This window comes from Musca autumnalis, unplaced genomic scaffold (assembly GCF_047663935.1).
Source record: "Musca autumnalis isolate F117 unplaced genomic scaffold, ASM4766393v1 scaffold_1, whole genome shotgun sequence".
NCBI lineage: Eukaryota > Metazoa > Arthropoda > Insecta > Diptera > Muscidae > Musca > Musca autumnalis.
Window position 1 is genome coordinate 136,296,381 of NW_027411644.1, and position 23,433 is coordinate 136,319,813.

The 23,433-nt window shown below is 39.4% G+C and overlaps 2 protein-coding genes across 3 annotated transcripts in view; both read left to right on the top strand.

The window, feature by feature from the left end:
• The window catches only part of LOC141386930 (calreticulin-like), a 44,978-nt gene extending 27,242 nt beyond the window's left edge, over nucleotides 1–17,736 (top strand). The window contains exons 4-5 of one of the 2 annotated variants that reach the window (XM_073955836.1): nucleotides 14,773–15,254; nucleotides 17,257–17,736. In XM_073955836.1, the coding sequence (XP_073811937.1) occupies nucleotides 14,773–15,254; nucleotides 17,257–17,329 (555 nt within the window). In that variant the 3' untranslated portion in view covers nucleotides 17,330–17,736. Of the gene's footprint in view, nucleotides 1–14,772; nucleotides 15,477–17,256 lie in introns of those variants that run through there. The other variant, XM_073955832.1, reaches the window with a different exon arrangement.
• A 158-nt stretch (nucleotides 17,737–17,894) lies between these two features.
• Nucleotides 17,895–19,471, top strand: LOC141405257 (calreticulin-like). The gene is made up of 2 exons (XM_073989414.1): nucleotides 17,895–17,903; nucleotides 18,825–19,471. The coding sequence occupies exons 1-2, from the start codon at nucleotides 17,895–17,897 to the stop codon at nucleotides 19,353–19,355; spliced, it is 540 nt and encodes a 179-aa protein (XP_073845515.1). The 3' UTR covers nucleotides 19,356–19,471.
• The last annotated feature ends 3,962 nt before the right edge of the window (nucleotides 19,472–23,433 follow it).

Here is a 23,433-nt window from a genome sequence, read left to right on the forward strand (position 1 = left end):
CTACTATACAAGTCCTTACCTTGTCCCCCTCGGACGCGGCAAAGACGTCGAAGTTGGCATTGTTTAGTCCAGAAACCTTATTTTTATAGATATAAGGCTCCTGGACTAAGACAATGTCTACTTCAGAGTTCGTGAGGGACAAGAGCAGTTCAGCGGCAGCGGCCTTGCAATGGTGCAGATTAATCTGCAGTATGCGCAGCCTTTGCCGCTTCCCTACCCTTACTGTTTTTCGTGAGGTGGACTCAGTCGAAACCGAACCCATCCTGAACCGAAATTCAGCTTTCCCTCACGTTCTCTTAAGTATAACTCCCCAGGGGGGTCGACCGCCACTCTGGCCACTAAGCCACCCAACTCGCTACAGGGGACTAGACTAATAACAGTCCAGCCTGTTGTAACAAGATTGGGATTCTGCAACCTCAGCATTCTCAGCAGGATTTCCTTGCTCCGTAGGTGGGGGAATCCACGCTGAGAGTACCTTTCTGGACGGGATGTCCGATAGGGAGACCGCCGCCAGATCAGCTCCTTCCCACAGAGCACCAAGACCACTCACTGTCTGAACGAGAAAGTCTCGCGACCTTTCATTCATACAGTTGATGACCTTGACACCCTTACGCAAGAAGGCGCTGCCAAGCTGACGGTCTTCCGGATCTTCCGGTCCAGAAACTATCGCAGCTCGAAGACCAGTTTCAAATAGCAACCAGTGACTGTCGCTGATTTTTCCATTTGGATCAGCTCTGTCGATGATTGCTATTTGCAGGCCGTCGTCTGTCACAGCAGTTGGTCTACCGTATGGCTTATTGCGCCTTTGACCGCGTACCTTGGATTTAACTTTTCCAGAAGAGGCGGAAACCTTCTCCGTACTCAGTTGCTTCTCCTTGGTCACACGCTCAGCGGCCGCTGCATACGAGGTTGATGGTTCGATCAGCTGAGAAGTCATCGTCTTCTTGGCTGAAGGCTGCGGACCCTCAGAGGAGCGCACACGCTTCACAGATTTACTCTGCGAGGCGCTGTTCTCCCCACCCGAAGACGATATTTCCTTAGCTGGTCCAACCCTCTCCCTGTTGAGACCAGCATCTTCGATTGCGTCACCCTTGCCTTTTGGAGCAGAATCGGGCTTTGAGGCAGAGTCCTTTGCCGCTTAGGGGTGCTCTCAATAGCCTTTTTCTTTACCTCTCGGTTCGGGTTAGGCTTCGAAGAAGAAGATTTTGGCGCAGCACATTTACCGGAGGTAGCAGGCTTTGCCTTCTCTACTACGTCTTCCGGGAGGAAGATCCTCTCCACCGGGAATTCGCGATGAAATTTACGAGGGTACATTCTTTCGAACTTCCTCATAAATTTCAACTTGCCCTTGATGAGGTGGACCTCCCTCTCCGAATGCAAGTTTGCATCTCTCCCTACAAACCTGCGGAGATAGGATACGGCACGCTTGTAGTGTCTCGCATCCGATGCTTTGCGGGCCGAGGCAAACTTTGAGCAGCTGTCCGCTTCCGGGTCATCTACCGATTCCCCGTCGTCGGACATCATTTCCGTCGCCTCCTGCCTTTCAAGCTTTTTGTCGGCATGTGCCGACACAGGACCAGTCGGAATACGACTTGCCTCCGGTTGAGTCACCAGGCTTATACCCCCTTCGTCAGGGCTGCAACAATCTACCCGTGTAGACTTGGCCGGGATCACCGTGGTGTCCAGCTCATCGTCAGTCAGAGTAAGATTGTGCAGCAGTTCCTCCGGGAGCATGTCCTCAGTGGTTTCTTTCGGCACAAGCCTTTCCAGCTGGTCGAGGAGTTCCCTACTCTGTCTCTCTAAACTGTCGTCGATAGTTTTTTTGAGATTCGTCCTAGGGTCGTCCCCGCCCAATCTTGCAGTCCTGTCTGCCTTGGACTGGCTTTCACCAGCCCTGGTCAATTCATGATCCTTACGAAAAGCCGAGTCGTCAACTTTGGGGTTAGAAACTGATGCACTTGTAGCAGGTACAGCTGTAGGTGCCAAGGCATCCACACCTAAAACAGCCGGATCACAATCACTTGATCTCGACGGCACATGGCTTGTGGTCACACCAACACTTGCCGCCGGTACTGGGTTATTAACTCCCTGCACCGTAACTTTATTCCTTCTTTTTCTTCTACCCATGTTTAGTTAATTATTTAAGGGGACTACCCCGATCCAGTTTTTGGTCCACGGGGGGTCCAAAGACCCCCAGAGTCCCCACAATGTGCGGAAACGGCCCCGTCTTTGGTTGCCCTAGGACGATTTCGTTTTCGCACATTGCAGTGACCCCCTTCCCATCCGCCACCCGGGAAGACGCGCCTGGTAGGAGATGTTGTTTGTTGTGTTTATGGCAGTGCCGAGGTAGACGAAGTCTTTAACTACCTCAAAATTATAGGTACCAACTTCTACGGTTGGTCCGAGCTCTATGGACGCTTTGCGCGTCGACACCATCAATTTGGTCTTTTCGCCGTTTACCGCCAGACCCACTTTCGCAGATTCTGCTTCGACCTTCCTAAAGGTATCAGTTACTTCCTTTACTGATCGTCCCATGATGTCTATGTCATCAGCATAGGGAAGTAACATGTGGCTATTGGTGTAAATTGTGCCATTTCTTTTGACATTTGCATCTCGTATTACCTTTTCCAGCAAAATGTTGAATAGGTCACACGAAAGGCTGTCTCCTTGTCTGAAACCTCTTTTGGTACAAAATTCTTCGGAGAGGTTCTTTCTAATTTTAACTGAGGACCTAGTATCAGTTAGAGTCATCTTACAAAGCCGGATGAGCTTTGCGGGAATACCAAATTCAGACATTGCATGGAATACCTTTGATCGGAGGGGACTGTCGAATGCTGCTTTATAATCGACAAAAAGGTGAAATGTGTCGATCTGCATCTCTTGGGTCTTCTCTAGGATTTGCCGCAGGGTAAATATCTGGTCAATGGTGGACTTGCCAGGTCTAAAGCCACATTGGTATGGTCCAATTATCTCGTTGACCATAGGCTTTATTCGTTCGCACAGCATCCCTGACACTATCTTATAGGCAATAGGGAGTAGACTTATGCCCCTATAGTTGGAGCATACAGTCTTATCTCCTTTCTTGTGGACGGGACATAGGATGCTCAGGTTCCAATCGTCGGGTACGCGTTCTTCCTGCCAGATGGTGCTAACTAGCTGATGCATACACCTTATCAGCGCGTCGCCTCCGGTTTTAAACAGCTCGGCTGATAAGCCATCGGCTCCTGCTGCTTTATTATTCTTCAGCCGGTTGATTGCTGTTTTTACCTCATCTTGGCCGGGTGGTATACATTCTATACCATCTTCTGGGATTGGACCTGCGGTATCATCGTCTTCGCCACTATTGGATACCAGCAGATTGGAGAAATGTTCCTTCCATATCCTGAGCACGCTATCTGTATCTGTTACCAGATTACCTTGCTGGTCTCTACAGGAGGATGTGCCTGTACCAAAGCCATCTGTTTGATGTTTCACTCTTTGGTAGAATTTTCGGACTTCATTCTGGCTCCTGTACATCTCGATTTTTTCACACTCCCGCTTTTCCATTTCTCTCTTTTTCTTGCGGAAAAGACGTTTCTCTTCTCTCCTTTTCTCCCGATATCTCTCTCGTGCGCTACGCGTTGCTACTGATTGTAAAGTAGCTCTATATGCCGCATTTTTATCTTCGGTAGCAGCACGACACTCCTGGTCATACCATGAATTCCTTTGTGGAGGTCTCTGGAATCCAAGTATGGATTTTGCGGCTGTTTGCATGGAGTGGGCAATATTTTGCCATTGTGTTGTTATGTTATCGGGACAAGGAGTGCTCGCGTTAAGCAATTGGGCTAGTTGAGTGGAATATGCTGTGGCTATCTTTTGTGTTTGCAGCCTATCGATGTCCAACTTCCGCGTTGTGTCTGTTCGTGCTTTATTTGCAACGTTTAGACGGGTACGTACCTTTGCTGCAACAAGATAGTGGTCCGAATCAATGTTTGCGCCTCGGAACGATCGTACATCCAACACGCTGGATGAATGTCTTCCATCTATCACAACATGATCAATTTGATTACTTGTTCTTTGATCTGGGGACAGCCAGGTGCACTTATGAATATCGAGATGCTTAAATCTGGTACTGCTAACTACCATGTTTTTTGCAGCTGCAAAGTCTATCAGCCTCATACCATTGTCAGATGTTTCACTGTGGAGACTGAATTTCCCGACTGTTGGGCCAAAGATATTCTCCTTTCCAATTTTGGCATTAAAATCGCCTAGAATGATTTTAATGTCATGGGCAGGGCAACGGTCATATGTTTCTTCTAAGTGCTCGTAAAATATATCTTTGGTCTGTTCGTCCTTTTCTTCAGTGGGAGCATGAGCGCAAATAAAGCTGATGTTGAAGAATTTAGCTTTTATTCGAATTGCAGCAAGTCTTTCATTCACTGGGGTGAAGCTGGATACCAGATGTTTTAGTCTCCGACTAACTACGAATCCGCAACCAAACTCATGCTTTACGTCATGGCAGCTATAATACAGTGCGTCACCTTTAGGTGTTGTTGTGACGCCTTTCCTAATCCATCGTATTTCCTGTATGGCAGTAATATCGGCCTTGTACTTTTCAAGTACGTCTGCCAATGCGAAAACTGCACCTTCTCTATAAAGAGTGCGAACATTCCAGGTGCAGATTCGCAGATCATAGTCCTTAAAACGTTTGCGGGATTCGTCAACTTTAGAGGGGTTTGTTTTTCTTTTCTTTCGTTTTTTCATAGTAGGCTGTTTTTTTCTAGGGGAGGGTTACTAACCCGACGCCCAAACCCAAGTTTTTAACGTTCTTATGGGTGAACGCGCGGCACATGTTAGCTCAGTTTCAGTTGTCACCTTGCTTATTTGTCAAATGAATCTTTACAAATAAATCCAGTGGATTTTATTTGACGTATACTCTATGTAGTTGACATTTAAAATCCACAATTTTGATTTCAAATACAGGCGATGAAAAACTAACGATAATCGATACTATCGATATTTTATAAGAAATACCGAAACTATCGAATGGTGCGACTATCGATAGTTTGCCAGCTCTAATCTACTTGGGTATTGGCATGGCTCAAACCTCAACATAATTCTTCTCTACAAGTAGTGTCTTAAGACACGCCGTTCGGACTCTGCCATAAACAGCAGGCCCCATATTATTTTTATTTTATCAGATTTTATTCTACCTAAATCGCCAAATCAAGTTTTTTTCATTTCCGCATTAAAAAAATAGTTTGGGACACTATAAGGTATATCAGGGTGAAATTCTGCATGTCTGCCGGTCCGTCTATGGTAATCACTTTAGCTTCTAAACAAATTGAGAGCGTATCCTGCAAATTTTGCACCAATGAGCCTTTTGTTTGTTTCGACTACGGATTATATCGGCCTAGGTTGTGGAATAGTCCTCATAAAGCTATACCGCCCGATTTCATGTTATTTGAAGTTTTTCGTTACATTTCCGACCGATTTATAGCTTATTTGGCATTTGAACTAAATCTGTCAGAAAATGTATCTAACAGGCATGTCACAGAAACAAATTCCGATCGAAAGTGGAATTAATTCCGTATTTAGCTCCTTCAGAAAACGAAAAACGAAGACTTTTTCGGATTGAAACCACTTTTGATTTTGCAAACGGAATTGTATTTTTTTTTTTTTTTGAAATTTGCCATTTAAAAACACTCTGGAAACACTTCGAAATAATAAAAATGTTGTTTTATTAACAAATTTATATTTAATATCTTATTAAACTAAATAATGAAGTTTTCCGGTTTCACAAAATCGATCGGAATCTGAAGAAGCTTAAACAAAAACGATCGAAATGAAATTACGGAATTGAAACCATTCAGATCAGAATCTGTGACATGCCTGTAAAATTTAAAAAAATAAAACTGAAATCGGGGGCTGAACGTGAGCGATATAGCCCATCTTCGAAATTGACCTGCCAATATAGGCATCTAGCTCAATTATTGTGGACGCTAAGTTATTACAACAGACGAACATTCTAGATCGACTTCGAATTTTATCCTCATCTTATTGAATGTTCAAAAGAACGGCAAATACTTAATCCAATTTGTAATAGAAATTTCAAAAAAGGTAATATTTATTGTGTTATTATTGTTGCCCAATTTTAAGTTGTATCCTTATGTTGTTGGTTCAGCTTTTACTGCTAAACCTAAATAACGATGGGACGTACACAAATATTTCACCAACCTACCAAAACAACGCTCTCTGAGCGTCCGTATTACCCAAATACGTTGAGTCCCAAATCACATTTAAACACAAAATCCGCGACCGAAACTTACTTAAATGTTTTCATTCGTCAAACAAATAATTTTCCTTTGCAATGAATTTTATTTCATGTTTTGTTGGGCTTTTGTTTTTAAAATACAAAACACACACACATACAAACAATAACGTTCTGTCAAAGTTAAACTTTTTCAACTTACAAAAAGTACACGCTCGGCGTATTTCGGTAGTTCTCATAAGAATACATGTGTTCTACTTTTTTCACCACACACGCCCTGGGTATACGTCCGTATATAGGTATGGGCCTTAGATCTTTGGTAATTTAATTTAATATTTATTTAAAGGAATTTTCATACACCTTAATGTCGCATAAGTATAGCAATCAACAACCAACGCACGTCAGCCGCAGAGTACACTTCCAGACAATAGATAATATTAGGTAGAACAAGTGCATGAACCATTTTTTTCTTCACATGCTGCGGAAGTGTAAGATCGCAGTTGTAGAGCCTTCGCAACGCAATACATGTGTTCTACTTTTTTCACCACACACGTCCTGGGTATACGTCCGTATATAGGCATGGGCCTTAGATCTTTGGTAATTTAATTTAATATTTATTTAAAGGAATTTTCATAAACCTTAATGTCGCATAAGTATAGCAATCAACAACCAACGCACATCAGCCGCAGAGTACACTCACTTCCAGACAATAGATAATATTAGGTAGAACAAGTGCATGAACCATTTTTTCTTCACATGCTGCGGAAGAGTAAGATCGCAGTTGTAGAGCCTTCGCAACGCAATATTCCTGCATGAAACCACTCGATCGATGTGCGAAGCAAATGCCAATTTATCATCAACAACAACAACAAGGATCTCTAAAACACTAACAAATTGTATTGAAACTCCATCGTATCTAAGATCTAGAACGTTAGAGTGGGAAGAAATATTTACTACATAAATATTTACCACAATGTTCGCATTCTGGAGTGAAATAATATTGTATGCAATAAAAAAGTAGCAGCAAATCTATTGCCCTTAGTGGAAACATAACCTAAACTAAATTAATTTCAAATGAAAGTTACGTTGGTTGTTGATTGTTATACTTGTATGATATGATATTGAAGTATAAGAAAAAGCATGTTCTCAATTTCTTTAAATAATTATAACCGTTCTTTTAAACTTTTAAGAAAAATGTACAATGTGTATCTATTATTTTGAACAGGTGTGTATGTATACTTTATAGGGTCGCAAATGATTCCAATGTATTACAAACGGAAAACAATCTTATTATACCCTTCATTCTACGGTGGAGGTTATACAAAATCTAGATTTAAATTTTTTATCTATAACAAATTGGATTAAGTATTTGCCATATATATATATAACAACAAAATAAACAAATTGCTTAGAGGTAGTTTACACTATCTATCAATGTCATATGACACGAAATAAAAACATTCCATATCTACCCACGGAGGCAATGTGGAGACGTAATTTTATTATATTTTTGTTGGGGTGGACGCACAGAATAAATGGCGTAAGGAAAATTTCTAATATTCCACATATTATTGGATATTTGGAAGATTAGTTTCTTATATCTTCCATAAAATGAAAAAACCATGTGATGACAAAGAATGTGCTTTTTGTTTAATATTTATTCGAATTTATTAAAATAGCTTTAGAAACACTTAGCTGACTCGAAAGGAAAAGATAATACAATGGCGCAGTTAGTGTCGTTCAAAAAAGGTTACAATACTTGAAAATCGAATACTTGTCATACAAATGTAACTGGTATGCATACAATAGGGTTGCCACAATATTCCCCCGCTAGAGCAGGTTCACCTGAACCTCTTCGGAATAGTGACTTGTCTACCGCTTGCAGTAGTCTTCGGATTAGACATATCAGGTGAACAACTCTCGACAGGACTGGAAACTTCAGTACTTGTTGAACACTCAGTTTTACTGTTTGAAGATTTAAATCCGGGATCTTCAGAATTTGTAGTACAGCTGAGATCATTATTTGAAATAAAGGCTGGTTTGAGTCGATCTATGCTGATATTTGTTCGCCGTCCCCGAACCAAAATTGTAAAAAACTTGTCAAATCTTTTTAAAACCAAATATGGACCATCATATGGGTGAGTAAGTGCAGGACGGATAGAATCGTTGCGTACAAAAACATGTGAGGACTCTATCAGTCTTTTTGAGACAAAGGTTTGCTGTGATGCATGATGGGCGGTGTTTGTTGGTTTCAACTTTTGCATCGCTGTGCGAAATTCGGAGACAAAATCGTTTGAGGAGTCTCGAACACATGTTTGATGAAAAAATTCTCCTGGGATTGATAAAGTTGAACCATACACTAACTCTGCTGGGGATGCATTAATATCTGGTTTGAAAGCAACTCGTAGTCCCAGCAAAATTGTAGGCAAATGATAAACCCATTTGGTTGGATTATGACATAAAATGGCAGTCTTGAACGTCCTGTGCCACCTTTCAATTATTCCATTCGATTGGGGGTGGTACGGAGTAGTGCGTAAGTGCGTAGCTCCGATTGTTTTAACCAGTTCAGCGAAAATTGAAGAATCAAACTGACGACCACGGTCTGACGTAATTCGTGCTGGAACACCAAACCTAGAAATCCACTGGGCCAAGAGGGCTTTTACTATTGTTTCGGCACACATATCTGGAATTGGAACGGCTTCAGGCCAGCGCGTAAAACGATCGATTATAGTTAGACAGTAACGTTGCCCTTCACATGGTGGAAACGGGCCAACGATGTCAATATTAATATGGGCGAAACGTTCTTTAGGTGGCTCATACATAGCTGGAGCGGACTTGGTGTGACGCTGCACTTTCGACCTTTGACATTGCAAACAATTTCTCACGAATGTTGCCGAGTCTTTGCGAATTCCAGGCCAACAAAATCTGCTTGTCGCTAGTCTGGTAGTAGCTCTAACTCCAGGATGTGATAAATTGTGTAGTAGTTCGAGTGTTTTCTGACGGAACTCTTTCGGAATGTACGGGCGAATGCGTGACGTTGAGGTATCGCACACCAACTGGACTTCACAACCGGGAATTTGTACGTTTTTAAGATTTAGCGAATTGTTGCTTTGAATTAATTGATTCAGCTCGTTGTCGTTTTCTTGTGCAACTGCTACAGCTGTGTAGTCCATTTGCTGACTGACGGACTCAATGCGGGAAAGTGCATCTGCCGTTACGTTATCAACACCAGGCGTATGGCGAATGTCGCACGTAAACTGGCTAATAAAGTCTAACTGGCGTATACGACGAGGTGATGCCTTCTCCATCTTCTGTGAAAACGCAAAAATCAGTGGCCTATGATCCGTAACCACATGACATCTTCGTCCTTCAATCATGTATCGGAAATGGCAAATGGATTGGTACACGGCGGCTAACTCTCGATCATATGTAGAGTACTTACGTTGGACACTCGTTAACTTTTTTGAATAAAAAGCCAATGGTTGAAGCTCATTGTCGACAATTTGGTGGAGGGCTGCCCCAACAGCTGTATCAGAAGCGTCTGTATATATCGATAGCTCGGCGTCAGCAGCAGGATGAGCTAAAAGCGTCGCATTTGCCAGCTCTTCCTTGCATCGATCGAAGGCAACTTTCGCATCTTGGTTCCAGGACAACGGTGTTAAGTCATTTTTTTTGTTACCAATAATTAACTTCTGCAAATGCATTTGATATGTCGCCGCATGTGGCAAGAACTTTCTATAAAAATTTATCATGGCAATAAATCGTTTGAGCTCTTGAGCCACCTTAGGCTTAGGAAATTCTCGTACGACAGCCACTTTTTCGGGCAAGGGTCGAATGCCTTCAGAATTGACCAGATGGCCTAAAAATGTTATCTCACTTTTCCCAAACTCGCATTTTTTTAAATTGATTGTGAGACGGTTCTCAGAAAGTCGCTTAAAGACTTCGGTGAGATCACTACGGTGTTGCTCAATTGAAGACGATGCAACAAATATGTCATCTATGTATGGGAAAACGAAATCCAAACCACGCAAAACCTCGTTTATAAGCCGCTGGAAAGTTTGGGCGGCGTTACAAAGTCCAAACGTCATGTATTTGAACTCAAACAATCCAAATGGAGTACTAATAGCGGTCTTCGGTATATCCTCCGGATGTATCGGCACCTGATGGAAAGCTTTCTGCAGGTCAATCTTGGAGAACACGGTCTTACCTCGAAGATTAGCCGTGAAGTCGGTTAAGTACGGCAGTGGATACCTATCTGGCAATGTTTTAGAATTAAGGGCGCGGTAATCACCACAAGGGCGCCAAGTACCGTCGCTTTTCTTGACAAGGTGTAGCGGGCTGGACCAATTGCTTTTCGAAGGTTGACAAATACCGGCTTTCATTAAAAATTCGAATTCCTTTTTCGCAGCTGCTAGTTTCTCCGGACAAAGACGCCGGGGTCGACAAAATGCTGGTTGGCCTGATGTTTCTATTCTGTGTGTGATCGATGACTTTGTTGTTGATCCATATGGCGAAAGCTTCATAATTTCGGGAAATCTTTCCAAAATGTCGGCAAAAGTATCAGCTGAATTAAACGTTTTAACTTCAACGGCTTTGCCGAACTCTGATGAGGAAAGATGAGCCACCAGACCAGTAATATTGTCAACTAGCCGATTCCGTCGCAGATCGATAAGAAGATCGTAGTGCTTTATAAAATCGGATCCGATTATTGGAGACGTTACATCTGCAATAACGAATGACCAGAGGAATTCACGGCGCAAACCAAGATCCAATTTTATGCGTTTCTCTCCAATCACCTTTATGGGGGACCCGTTTGCAGCATAGAGAGTTATTGCGGTAGGTCGGACATCGAACGTCTTACACATCATAGGCAGAACAGACACATCAGCGCCACTATCAACGAGAAAATTTTTTTGTGTGTACCTTTCCCTTACCTGGAGGCGAAATAATTGGTTTTTAGTGGGGGCATTTACGCCATTACCCTCCACTGACTCATATAGTCAATTGGAAAAAGACGGAGCTTCTGCAGATACGCCATTTACTCTTTGACGTCTATGGCAACATGGACTGCGGCACTTGTGAGCATTTCGGCCATACTTTTTGTGATACCAACATTCGTCACTTGCGGTGTTGTTAGTGGTTGCTGGGCGACTTTGTGATCTGTTGCGTCGCATTGTTGACCTACGAGAGCGGGAACGAGAGCGGGTGGACAATTGCTCAAACTTTTTCCTTAACTCTACGACGGCTAACCGAAGCTCACTAAGTTCATTCGAGGAACTTTGTACCCTATTAATTTGGGTAGATGTCATGGCGTCCACAATTGAATCTGCAATCTTCGTAAACTCGGCTGGAGTTCCTGTTGAAGCTGCCACTACGGGCTGAGCGAAATCTGGTAGCCGCTTTGTCCACAAACCTTTTAAAGCCGCATCACCTAGAGTGTTTCCGGCAACCCGCTTCATCTCGAAGTATAGCTCCGACGGTCTTTTGTCTCCAAGTGGAAGCTCTGATAAAAGGCGATTGAGGCGACGTTGTTCGCTGTCAGCAAAGTGTTCCGTGATCTTTTGTTTAATGTAGCTGTATTTGTCTGTGAGTGGTATGCTAGCAATAACGTCTGCCAATTGCGAGATAAGATTTGGATCCAGCGCTGCCAATATCGTTGCTGTCTTCTGTTTGTCTGCCACTATGCCAGACGCGGTGAACCAGAAGTCCATGGTAGTAAACCACGCTTCTATATTCGTGTTTGACATCTGGGGGACAGGCAATCTAGCATAAACCGCTGAAACATTACCCATTGACGAATTAGTCGCTTGGGAGATACCACTATCATTACCAGCAGCTGCAGGATCGTTTTCCTCCGACATCACAATAAGTGAGGTTAAAAAACGTGCTAAAAAAATTTGCGAAGATGCTGCAAAAAATTATGTGACACACGCCGGCCGGCAAATGTTTCCTTTTACACCACAGGTCGTATTCGGGGTCACCACTTTGGAAGATTAGTTTCTTATATCTTCCATAAAATGAAAAAACCATGTGATGACAAAGAATGTGCTTTTTGTTTAATATTTATTCGAATTTATTAAAATAGCTTTAGAAACACTTAGCTGACTCGAAAGGAAAAGATAATACAATGGCGCAGTTAGTGTCGTTCAAAAAAGGTTACAATACTTGAAAATCGAATACTTGTCATACAAATGTAACTGGTATGCATACAATAGGGTTGCCACAGATATTTAACGATGGAAAATTTCATGTCATATGACATTTACATATAGTGTAAACTACCCCTTAATAAAACAGAGGCATTTCCTACAATTAGCCAACAAAATCTCCAACTATTCTGTAATCCTCCAAAAAGTCACATGTCGCCATGTTAAAAATAAAGTTGCAAAACGCATTGAAAATACCTCACGTTTGGTGAGAAATCGCAATACCTGACAATCCTGGCACAAATGGAATATGTTAAGACGTGGAACGGTTAAAGCCATATTTGCCCGTATTATGCATTAAAGTAAAGGCCATTCTGTCCATTTTATGTTCAAAAACAAAATGCGTAATTATTACTGAATGCGAGATAATAAAGCTAATGTCCCGAAAAACGTGGTACGATTTATGACAAAAATGGAGTGTAAAACAAATGTCTTTAACATTTTATTCTTATTTAAATTTATTCACGTGTCTGACATCATGTGGTTTTGGAGCTATCTGGGTACAGCTGACTACTTTGAGAACGCATTCTTGTAGTTGTTCGTCCTTTGTAATTAATGAGGTCGACTCCTCGCTCTGCTATGTCGTTCACAACTTTCAAGTTGTCTACCATCCTTTGCGCCTCCTGGAAATTCGGAGTTAATGTTTAATCTCTTGAACAACAAAAAGTCTCACTTTTAATAACGCCAGGTAGACATTTTTCTAGGAATTTCGGCAGTTGCTTTTTAATAAGTTTGTGTCGAATATTTCTGGAGAAGTTTCCATCTTTGCTTTGTTAAGATTTTTTCGCCATTTGGCTCTTTAAGGTGTTTTGCACTGTGGGATCAAACAATGCCAAGCCAACAAGTTCAGGACTAAGATACCAAAGATGATTTATCATTGTGTTATTTCCTTTTTCTTATATTTGTTTGTCAATGTCTTCATAATTCAATAGATTTTCAAAGAGGTCTTGTTTTGATGCTAAACGTATCATAGAATCTGAAGGACCACCTGTCTCGAAAAGAATCAAGCATGGCTTCAAGAAAATCCTAACCATGAAATTGTCATTGCTGCTGGACCCCTGTAAGATGTCCTGTAGGAACGGTACTCGTATGATTTTGTCTACAGTAGAAGCTCTCGGAGAGGACCTCTAGAAGCTTTATCCGTGAACAGCGGAGAATAATCCGTGAAAATAGACGCAACAACTTCAAGGAAGGCTTAAGATACCCCAAAACGAGGCTCTTTGCATGCACTGGCATGGAAAATATAATTTTATTTCTGCTAACCACCATGCCAATGAGATCCCAATCCACAGCCTCTTGGATTTGGAAGTCGTCACACTCACTGTTGGCGGTTTCCGCATCCTTATAGCCAGGGAAGTAGGTACCTGCTAAGAGGTTGAGAGTCTCTGTACCAGAGTTTGTCCACGCACCATCTTGTTTCTTGATGCTCCCGATGGCTTTAGTGTCTTTGGAGAGTAATCTTCGAAACCTAGCTGCGTGGTTTACTCCTATTGACTCACAGAAATTTACCCAAGACTTTTTTGCTCGCTTGTATTTATTGAAACTCACTTTATAGGAGTCCCAATCAATGTCGAGTTTAGTCTCATGCGCCATGTTATACAGTCGCCTAGTGGTTTCGCCAATTTCCTTGTTCCACCACACCGGCTGAGATTTCTTTACAGGGTAGGTTAGTGGACAGGATTCCTTATGGCAGCGGAGAAGAGTGGCTGTAAGATTATTTACGGTCCCATTAGGTTAGGTTAGGTTTGGGGATGTGTAGTCAATAATGACTACGCCACTCGGAGACCTTTCGGTCCATTGTGATCATCCATAAAAAGAGGTTCAGAATTACCTGAAAAGACAAGAGAAGAGAAAAGAATACAGAAAAGAGGGTGTGGTTTGGAATGTAATAATAAATGGATTTAAAAAAAAAAGAAAAAATGAAGATATAATAAAGAAAGAGAGGTGGTGGTTTATTTGGTGATGGTAGAAAAACTGTCAGAGAAGTAGTTACGCTTATGGGTCTCGCCGTCCCAGCGCGAATTTGGCACTGCGCGAATTTGGCAATTACCGCGTAACGTGACGCGTCTTGTTGCATTTATGAAGTCAAGACGATGTCATGAGACGAATCATGTTGCATTTAAGAAGTCAGCCTGTGTATACATACCGCTCAGAAGCAAATTATACAATTTCTAGAATTAACATAACAAATAAAAAGAATAGAATAAATTAATAATAAATATTATGGAGAATAAAGCAGTTTATGATAATAAGCGCTAGTACAAATATTGTTTACAGGTGAAGTGGGCGACTAATTTGTTTACTTTTCATTTTTAGGCCACAATTCCCGACCCAGATGACACAAAACCAGAAGATTGGGATAAACCTCAACTCATTCCTGATCCTGATGCCACCAAACCAGAAGACTGGGATGATGAAATGGATGGTGAATGGGAACCCCCAATGGTTGATAATCCCGAATATAAAGGAGAATGGCAACCAAAACAACTTGATAATCCAAATTATAAAGGACCTTGGCAACATCCGGAAATCGATAATCCAGAGTATAGTTCTGATCCAAATCTGTATCTTAGAAAGGAAATATGCACCATTGGTTTTGATTTGTGGCAAGTTAAGTCTGGAACAATATTCGATAATATACTTATTACGGACGATATTGAAATGGCAATGACAGTCGCGGGAGATGTAAAGAATACTCAAGCTGGTGAAAGGAAAATGAAGGAAGAACAAGATGAAGAACAGAGAAAAAAAGATGAGAATGAACAAAAGTCTTCATATTCAGATGATGATGATGATAAAGAGGAACTGTCAGAACAAGACGACCAAGTCAATGAACATGACGAGCTGTAGATATAGTAATAAATTATAATTATGTACACATTCACAAAAAAACAATGATTATTGTTTAGAGCCCTGTTCCGAATATTCCCAGGGAGTTTTCCCATTACCAAGTTCGCCATAATCTCAATGAAGCAGTGGCAAAACTGAGAATGAATTTTAAAATAAATATACCAAAAATATTTCGTGTTGTGTTGTCTCACTTTCCAAAGCAATTGGTAACAAAATTGGCGCGAAACTTGGCTAAGTTCACAATATTTTCTGGGTCGATTCCGTATTGCGGCACGAGTCGTGTCGCGTTGTCAATCGTTTCTGCGACAAAATTTAAAATGTGTACCACGTAAAGCGATAGAAAATAATCGCCGATAGCAAGTAATCGGTGCTGTGGCGGCGTTTTTTTTTTTTTTTTGTTTTGAATAAATGAGAAAAATGAATTTGTACACAAATGTTATAGTTTTCTAAAATGATAAGCTCAGTGGAACTATATTTTGATGATAGAGAAGAAAATACAGTTAACGTAGCATCTATCAGACGTCACTTATGAAATAAATCCATTCTTTTAGAATTGCCATGAGTATTGTATGTTTGGTTTCCAACATACATCAAAATAATTGTTAATTTTTTAGGTTTAAAGGCTATTGGCTTTCAATAGACGCTGTTATTTACAGTGGTGGCCAATACATCTGAACGTTAAGAAGTTTTTACACAGTTCCACAAAGGTTCTCCGGTGCAAACTTACTTTTGCATTTTGTATGGCTTAAAGGTAAGGTAACATTAGGCAAATATTGCGTAAATAATGACTTAAATGTATGCACACTTGCTCTCAGTAAGCGCACACTGACTGCCGGCAAAACTCTCTAATGCAAACGGCGCTTTGTATTATATAAATATAATTTAGTTATGGCTGACTTCATAAATGCATCATTTCCATTGCAAGTGATGACAATCTAATGTGAAGACAAAGTCAGTATGAGTGGCAACACAGACATTGTCAAAAAAGACACATGTCATTTTACTGCATTAATTTGCGTACTTTTCGTAAAATTGTTTTTTGCTTTCGTCTTTTTTTTTAATATATTTATTATACATCATACCACAAATCCGCAATTTCTAATTGTTTTTTCATGTATTGTTCTTGTTTTCTTCGTAAATGGCAGTTGACATAACAGTACTAAAGAAATGTCAATTGTAGTGTAGCACAAGTGGAGACACTGCGCGAATTTGGCAATTACCGCGTAACGTGACGCGTCTTGTTGCATTTATGAAGTCAAGACGATGTCATGAGACGAATCATGTTGCATTTAAGAAGTCAGCCTGTGTATACATACCGCTCAGAAGCAAATTATACAATTTCTAGAATTAACATAACAAATAAAAAGAATAGAATAAATTAATAATAAATATTATGGAGAATAAAGCAGTTTATGATAATAAGCGCTAGTACAAATATTGTTTACAGGTGAAGTGGGCGACTAATTTGTTTACTTTTCATTTTTAGGCCACAATTCCCGACCCAGATGACACAAAACCAGAAGATTGGGATAAACCTCAACTCATTCCTGATCCTGATGCCACCAAACCAGAAGACTGGGATGATGAAATGGATGGTGAATGGGAACCCCCAATGGTTGATAATCCCGAATATAAAGGAGAATGGCAACCAAAACAACTTGATAATCCAAATTATAAAGGACCTTGGCAACATCCGGAAATCGATAATCCAGAGTATAGTTCTGATCCAAATCTGTATCTTAGAAAGGAAATATGCACCATTGGTTTTGATTTGTGGCAAGTTAAGTCTGGAACAATATTCGATAATATACTTATTACGGACGATATTGAAATGGCAATGACAGTCGCGGGAGATGTAAAGAATACTCAAGCTGGTGAAAGGAAAATGAAGGAAGAACAAGATGAAGAACAGAGAAAAAAAGATGAGAATGAACAAAAGTCTTCATATTCAGATGATGATGATGATGATAAAGAGGAACTGTCAGAACAAGACGACCAAGTCAATGAACATGACGAGCTGTAGATATAGTAATAAATTATAATTATGTACACATTCACAAAAAAACAATGATTATTGTTTAGAGCCCTGTTCCGAATATTCGCAGGGAGTTTTCCCATTACCAAGTTCGCCATAATCTCAATGAAGCAGTGGCAAAACTGAGAATGAATTTTAAAATAAATATACCAAAAATATTTCGTGTTGTGTTGTCTCACTTTCCAAAGCAATTGGTAACAAAATTGGCGCGAAACTTGGCTAAGTTCACAATTTTTTCTGGGTCGATTCCGTATTGCGGCACGAGTCGTGTCGCGTTGTCAATCGTTTCTGCGACAAAATTTAAAATGTGTACCACGTAAAGCGATAGAAAATAATCGCCGATAGCAAGTAATCGGTGCTGTGGCGGCGTTTTTTTTTTTTTTTTTTTTTTTTTTTTGAATAAATGAGAAAAATGAATTTGTACACAAATGTTATAGTTTTCTAAAATGATAAGCTCAGTGGAACTATATTTTGATGATAGAGAAGAAAATATAGTTAACGTAGCATCTATCAGACGTCACTTATGAAATAAATCCATTCTTTTAGAATTGCCATGAGTATTGTATGTTTGGTTTCCAACATACATCAAAATAATTGTTAATTTTTTAGGTTTAAAGGCTATTGGCTTTCAATAGACGCTGTTATTTACAGTGGTGGCCAATACATCTGAACGTTAAGAAGTTTTTACACAGTTCCACAAAGGTTCTCCGGTGCAAACTTACTTTTGCATTTTGTATGGCTTAAAGGTAAGGTAACATTAGGCAAATATTGCGTAAATAATGACTTAAATGTATGCACACTTGCTCTCAGTAAGCGCACACTGACTGCCGGCAAAACTCTCTAATGCAAACGGCGCTTTGTATTATATAAATATAATTTAGTTATGGCTGACTTCATAAATGCATCATTTCCATTGCAAGTGATGACAATCTAATGTGAAGACAAAGTCAGTATGAGTGGCAACACAGACATTGTCAAAAAAGACACATGTCATTTTACTGCATTAATTTGCGTACTTTTCGTAAAATTGTTTTTTGCTTTCGTCTTTTTTTTTTTAATATATTTATTATACATCATACCACAAATCCGCAATTTCTAATTGTTTTTTCATGTATTGTTCTTGTTTTCTTCGTAAATGGCAGTTGACATAACAGTACTAAAGAAATGCCAATTGTAGTGTAGCACAAGTGGAGACACTGCGCGAGTTTGGCAATTACCGCGTAACGTGACGCGTCTTGTTGCATTTATGAAGTCAAGACGATGTCATGAGACGAATCATGTTGCATTTAAGAAGTCAGCCTGTGTATACATACCGCTCAGAAGCAAATTATACAATTTCTAGAATTAACATAACAAATAAAAAGAATAGAATAAATTAATAATAAATATTATGGAGAATAAAGCAGTTTATGATAATAAGCGCTAGTACAAATATTGTTTACAGGTGAAGTGGGCGACTAATTTGTTTACTTTTCATTTTTAGGCCACAATTCCCGACCCAGATGACACAAAACCAGAAGATTGGGATAAACCTCAACTCATTCCTGATCCTGATGCCACCAAACCAGAAGACTGGGATGATGAAATGGATGGTGAATGGGAACCCCCAATGGTTGATAATCCCGAATATAAAGGAGAATGGCAACCAAAACAACTTGATAATCCAAATTATAAAGGACCTTGGCAACATCCGGAAATCGATAATCCAGAGTATAGTTCTGATCCAAATCTGTATCTTAGAAAGGAAATATGCACCATTGGTTTTGATTTGTGGCAAGTTAAGTCTGGAACAATATTCGATAATATACTTATTACGGACGATATTGAAATGGCAATGACAGTCGCGGGAGATGTAAAGAATACTCAAGCTGGTGAAAGGAAAATGAAGGAAGAACAAGATGAAGAACAGAGAAAAAAAGATGAGAATGAACAAAAGTCTTCATATTCAGATGATGATGATAAAGAGGAACTGTCAGAACAAGACGACCAAGTCAATGAACATGACGAGCTGTAGATATAGTAATAAATTATAATTATGTACACATTCACAAAAAAACAATCACCCTTATTACGGTTGGCGTTGTCGTAGGCGTTCAAGTGTCGTAGACGTAGTCGTAGGCGTTGTCGTAGTCAATAATCAGCCTTATTACGGTTGGCGTAGTTGTATCCAAAATTGCAAATTGACGTGTCGTAACGTCTAATTGGTATTATGTATGTCGTACACGACATTTTCGCAACGACTAATTGGTATTATGTATGTCGTATACGAGATATTACAACTCTGTATGCCATTCTTTTACAATTTTGCTACCACGAGAGGCGTTTTATTACGAGAAACGCTGTGAAATTAGTCGTTAGAGATTTTGTTGACGACAACAGACAAATTTCTTAAAACTTTAATAAAAACGAACAAATAAAATGGATTTAAACAAAAGGTATGTGTCTATATAACAAAAAGATTATATATTCGTATAAATTTTATAATATTGCACATGTTTTAGAACAAAAGTCACCACAAAAAAGCAGTTTGACACAATGGTCCAGATTTTGCAGAACAATCCAAATTTGGCCAGAGGTTACAGCAATGGAATAAAAAAAATTAGCGTGAAAGAAGAGTGGAATAAAATTAGTACGAAACTCAATATTTTAGGACCGCCAGTACGAACAGGTGAGGGTTGGATGAAAGTCTGGGCTGACTACAAATTCAAGTTAAGGAAGAAGTTAGTTCACAATAAGGCGGAATGTCGTGCTACAGGTGGAGGATCCTTCAAACAGTACATACAGACACGGAAAAAGCAGCATCCAGCTTGTTACAATTGTAAACGCGGGCAATCAGTCAATTGGAATCCAGCAGCCTTCAACGCTTCGAGAAACAACCACTGAGGAAGAACTGTTTGAAGCATGTATAATCCATGAAGATTTAGAAAACCACGATCCCTGCACAGTTACTCCCCAAAGCGTAAGCAGGCCTCATGCAAAAGAGCCGCAGGTCGTAGTGAATCAGGATCCCCGCACAATAACCCCTGTAAGCATAGGTATCACTCATGGAAATGAGCAACAGGTCCAAGTGAACCAGGATCTATGCCCACTAGTCACAAATACACCTCACAGAAATGGATTTCAGCAACAGCAACTGGTATCAGTCATGGAAAATATGTTTGATTCTTGTCGTAACTGTTTTCGTCTTACTTTTAAATCGTTCGGAGTATATTCATCCTCATCGTCGGATATAAAATAACCCACACTTAACATTTTTATGGTTAATTATTAAATTTTTTTTTTTTTTTTATTTTAACTGACTCTATTTTTTGTTTTCTTTTTTATAACAGGGTGGCGTGTAATAGTCGAAAATGTTAATAATCTTCAACACCCTGTATTTTTGCAATCTATTACAAAACAGACGTAGTCGAAAATTTTACATAATACCAAAAATTATTGACTACGACAACGCCTACGACTACGTCTACGACACTTGAACGCCTACGACAACGCCAACCGTAATAAGGGTGAATTTTTGGTATTATGTAAAATTTTCGACTACGCCTGTTTTGTAATAGATTGCAAAAATATAGGGTGTTGAAGATTATTAACATTTTCGACTATTACACGCCACCCTGTTATAAAAAAGAAAATAAAAAATAGAGTCAGTTAAAATAAAAAAAAAAAACAATTATTTATTAATCTATATATATAAATGAGCTTGGTGATAAGTGATTGACTGACTGACTGACTGACTCATCATCAACGCCCAGCCAAAACGGCTAAAGCTAGGAGCTTGAAATTTTACCAGTGGGTCACTGTTGATGCAAATGTGCGAGATAAGGCCGGGTTTTAGAAAATTCGTCCTGGAACCACAAAAAATAACAACAACAAAAATCCTTATTTTTCATTACTATTACATACTTATTCACTTAGTTGGCCCTCTGCAAGACATGTGTAAAATTAACAACGCCATAACTTCTTGATATCGTAAGAGATCACACATAATTTCAAATTTTGTAGTTTACTTCTAGGCGCACTTATTTTATCGTAAACCACTAAATAATAGAATGACAAGACATTTGTTATCTTCCATTGCAACAGATGTCGCAGTTGGTGATAATGGTGTATAAACATCAATTACGCAAATGAACAAATGAGTTGCTGTTGAAGACAACATTAGGGGAATAAATTCAGAAATCGGCCAGAGATAACAACAACTAAAAACTGTATGGACCTGACTTTTTGGTAATAACTAAATGTTTGCAAATCAATGAAAGTGCAATAGAATTGTGCATATTACCACGATTTATTTGCAATTAAGAATTTTATCGTATATGGAGATGTACAGTCATAACTATTCAATTTTCAATTTCAAAATCTGTAATTTGATGAAATCGCTAAATAATTAATGAAATCAATAATAGGCCCCAGGAATATAGGAATTTAGTATGGAAATCAAGGTTGGCAAGTGGTGCTTCTAAAAGGAAATGGTTTGAAAAATTACCAATCATGTGTACGAAAAGTACTAAATTTAGTACAATTTAGATTTGGGTGAACGTAAAGAGCTGGAAACCTGAAATTTGGAATTAAGGTTACTGTTGTAGTGTAGGATTGAGATATGAGGGTAGTTTTGGAAATTCGTGCTTATGTGTACGAAAAGTACTAAATAGTACTAAATTTGGTACAATAGGGATTTGGGTGAACGGATAGAGCTGGAATCCTGATATTTGAAATTGAGATTACTGTTGGAGTGTAGGATTGAAGAACATTTGGAAATTCGTACTTATGTGTATGAAAAGTACTAAATGGTACTAAATTTGATACAATGGGGATTTGGGTGAACGGATAATAGCTGGAATCTCGAAATTTGGAATTGAGATTACTGGTGGGGTGTAGGATTGAGGTAGTTTTGAAAATTCGTACTTATGGGTACGAAAAGTACTAAATGGTGCTAAATTTAGTACAATTTGGATTTGAATGAACGGATAGAGCTGGAAACCTGAAATTTGGAATTAATATTACTGTTGAAGTGTAGGATTGAGATATGAAGGTGGTTTTGGAAATTAGTACTTATGTGTACGGAAAGTACTAAATGGAAATAAATTTTGTATAATGGGGATTTGGGTGAACGGATAGCGCTGGAATCTCTAAATTTGGAACTGAGATTACTGGTGGAGTTTAATATTGTGGAAGTTTTGGAAATTCGTACATAGGGTACGAAAAATACTAAATAGCACTAAATTTGGTACAGTTTCGGTTTTGGTGAACGGATAGGGCTTGATTCCTCAAATTTGGACTGAGGATCACTGATGAAGAGTAAGAAAGATGCACCAAAGGGTTTTTGGAAACTTGAGTGTACGAAAAGTAATAATTGGTACAAAATTTAGTACAATTTGGATTTGAGTGAACGGATAGAGCTGGATTCCTGAAATTTGGAATTGATATTACTGTTGGAGTGTAGGACTGGGGAAGTTTTGGAAATTCTTACTTATGTGTATGAAAAGTACTAAATGGTACTAAATTTGGGACAATGGGGATTTGGGTGAACGGATATAGTTGGAATCTCGAAATTTGGAATTGAGATTACTGGTGGGGTGTAGAATTGAGGTAGTTTTGAAAATTCGTACTTATGGGTACGAAAAGTACTAAATGGTACTAAATTTAGTACAATTTGGATTTGGGTAAGTAGCTGGAAACCTGAAATTTGGAATTAAGATTACTGTGAAGTGTAGGACTGAGATATGAGGGTGGTTTTGGAAATTCGTACTTATGTGTTCGAAAAGTACTAAATTTGGTACAATAGGGATTCGAGTGAACGGACAGAGCTGGAATCCTGAAATTTGAAATTGAGATTACTGTTGGATCATAGGATTGGGGAAATTTTGGAAATTCGTATTTATGTGCAGGAAAAGTACTAAATGGTACTAAATTTATTACAATTTGGATTTGGGTGAACGGATAGAACTGGAATCCTGAATTTTAAGTATCAAGGTTGGGAAATGGCGTTGAAATAAGGAAATGGTTTTGGAAGTTCGTATTTATGATTACGAGCAGTACTAAATTTGGATTTGGGTGAACGGATAGAGCTGGAATCCTAAAGTTTTGAATTA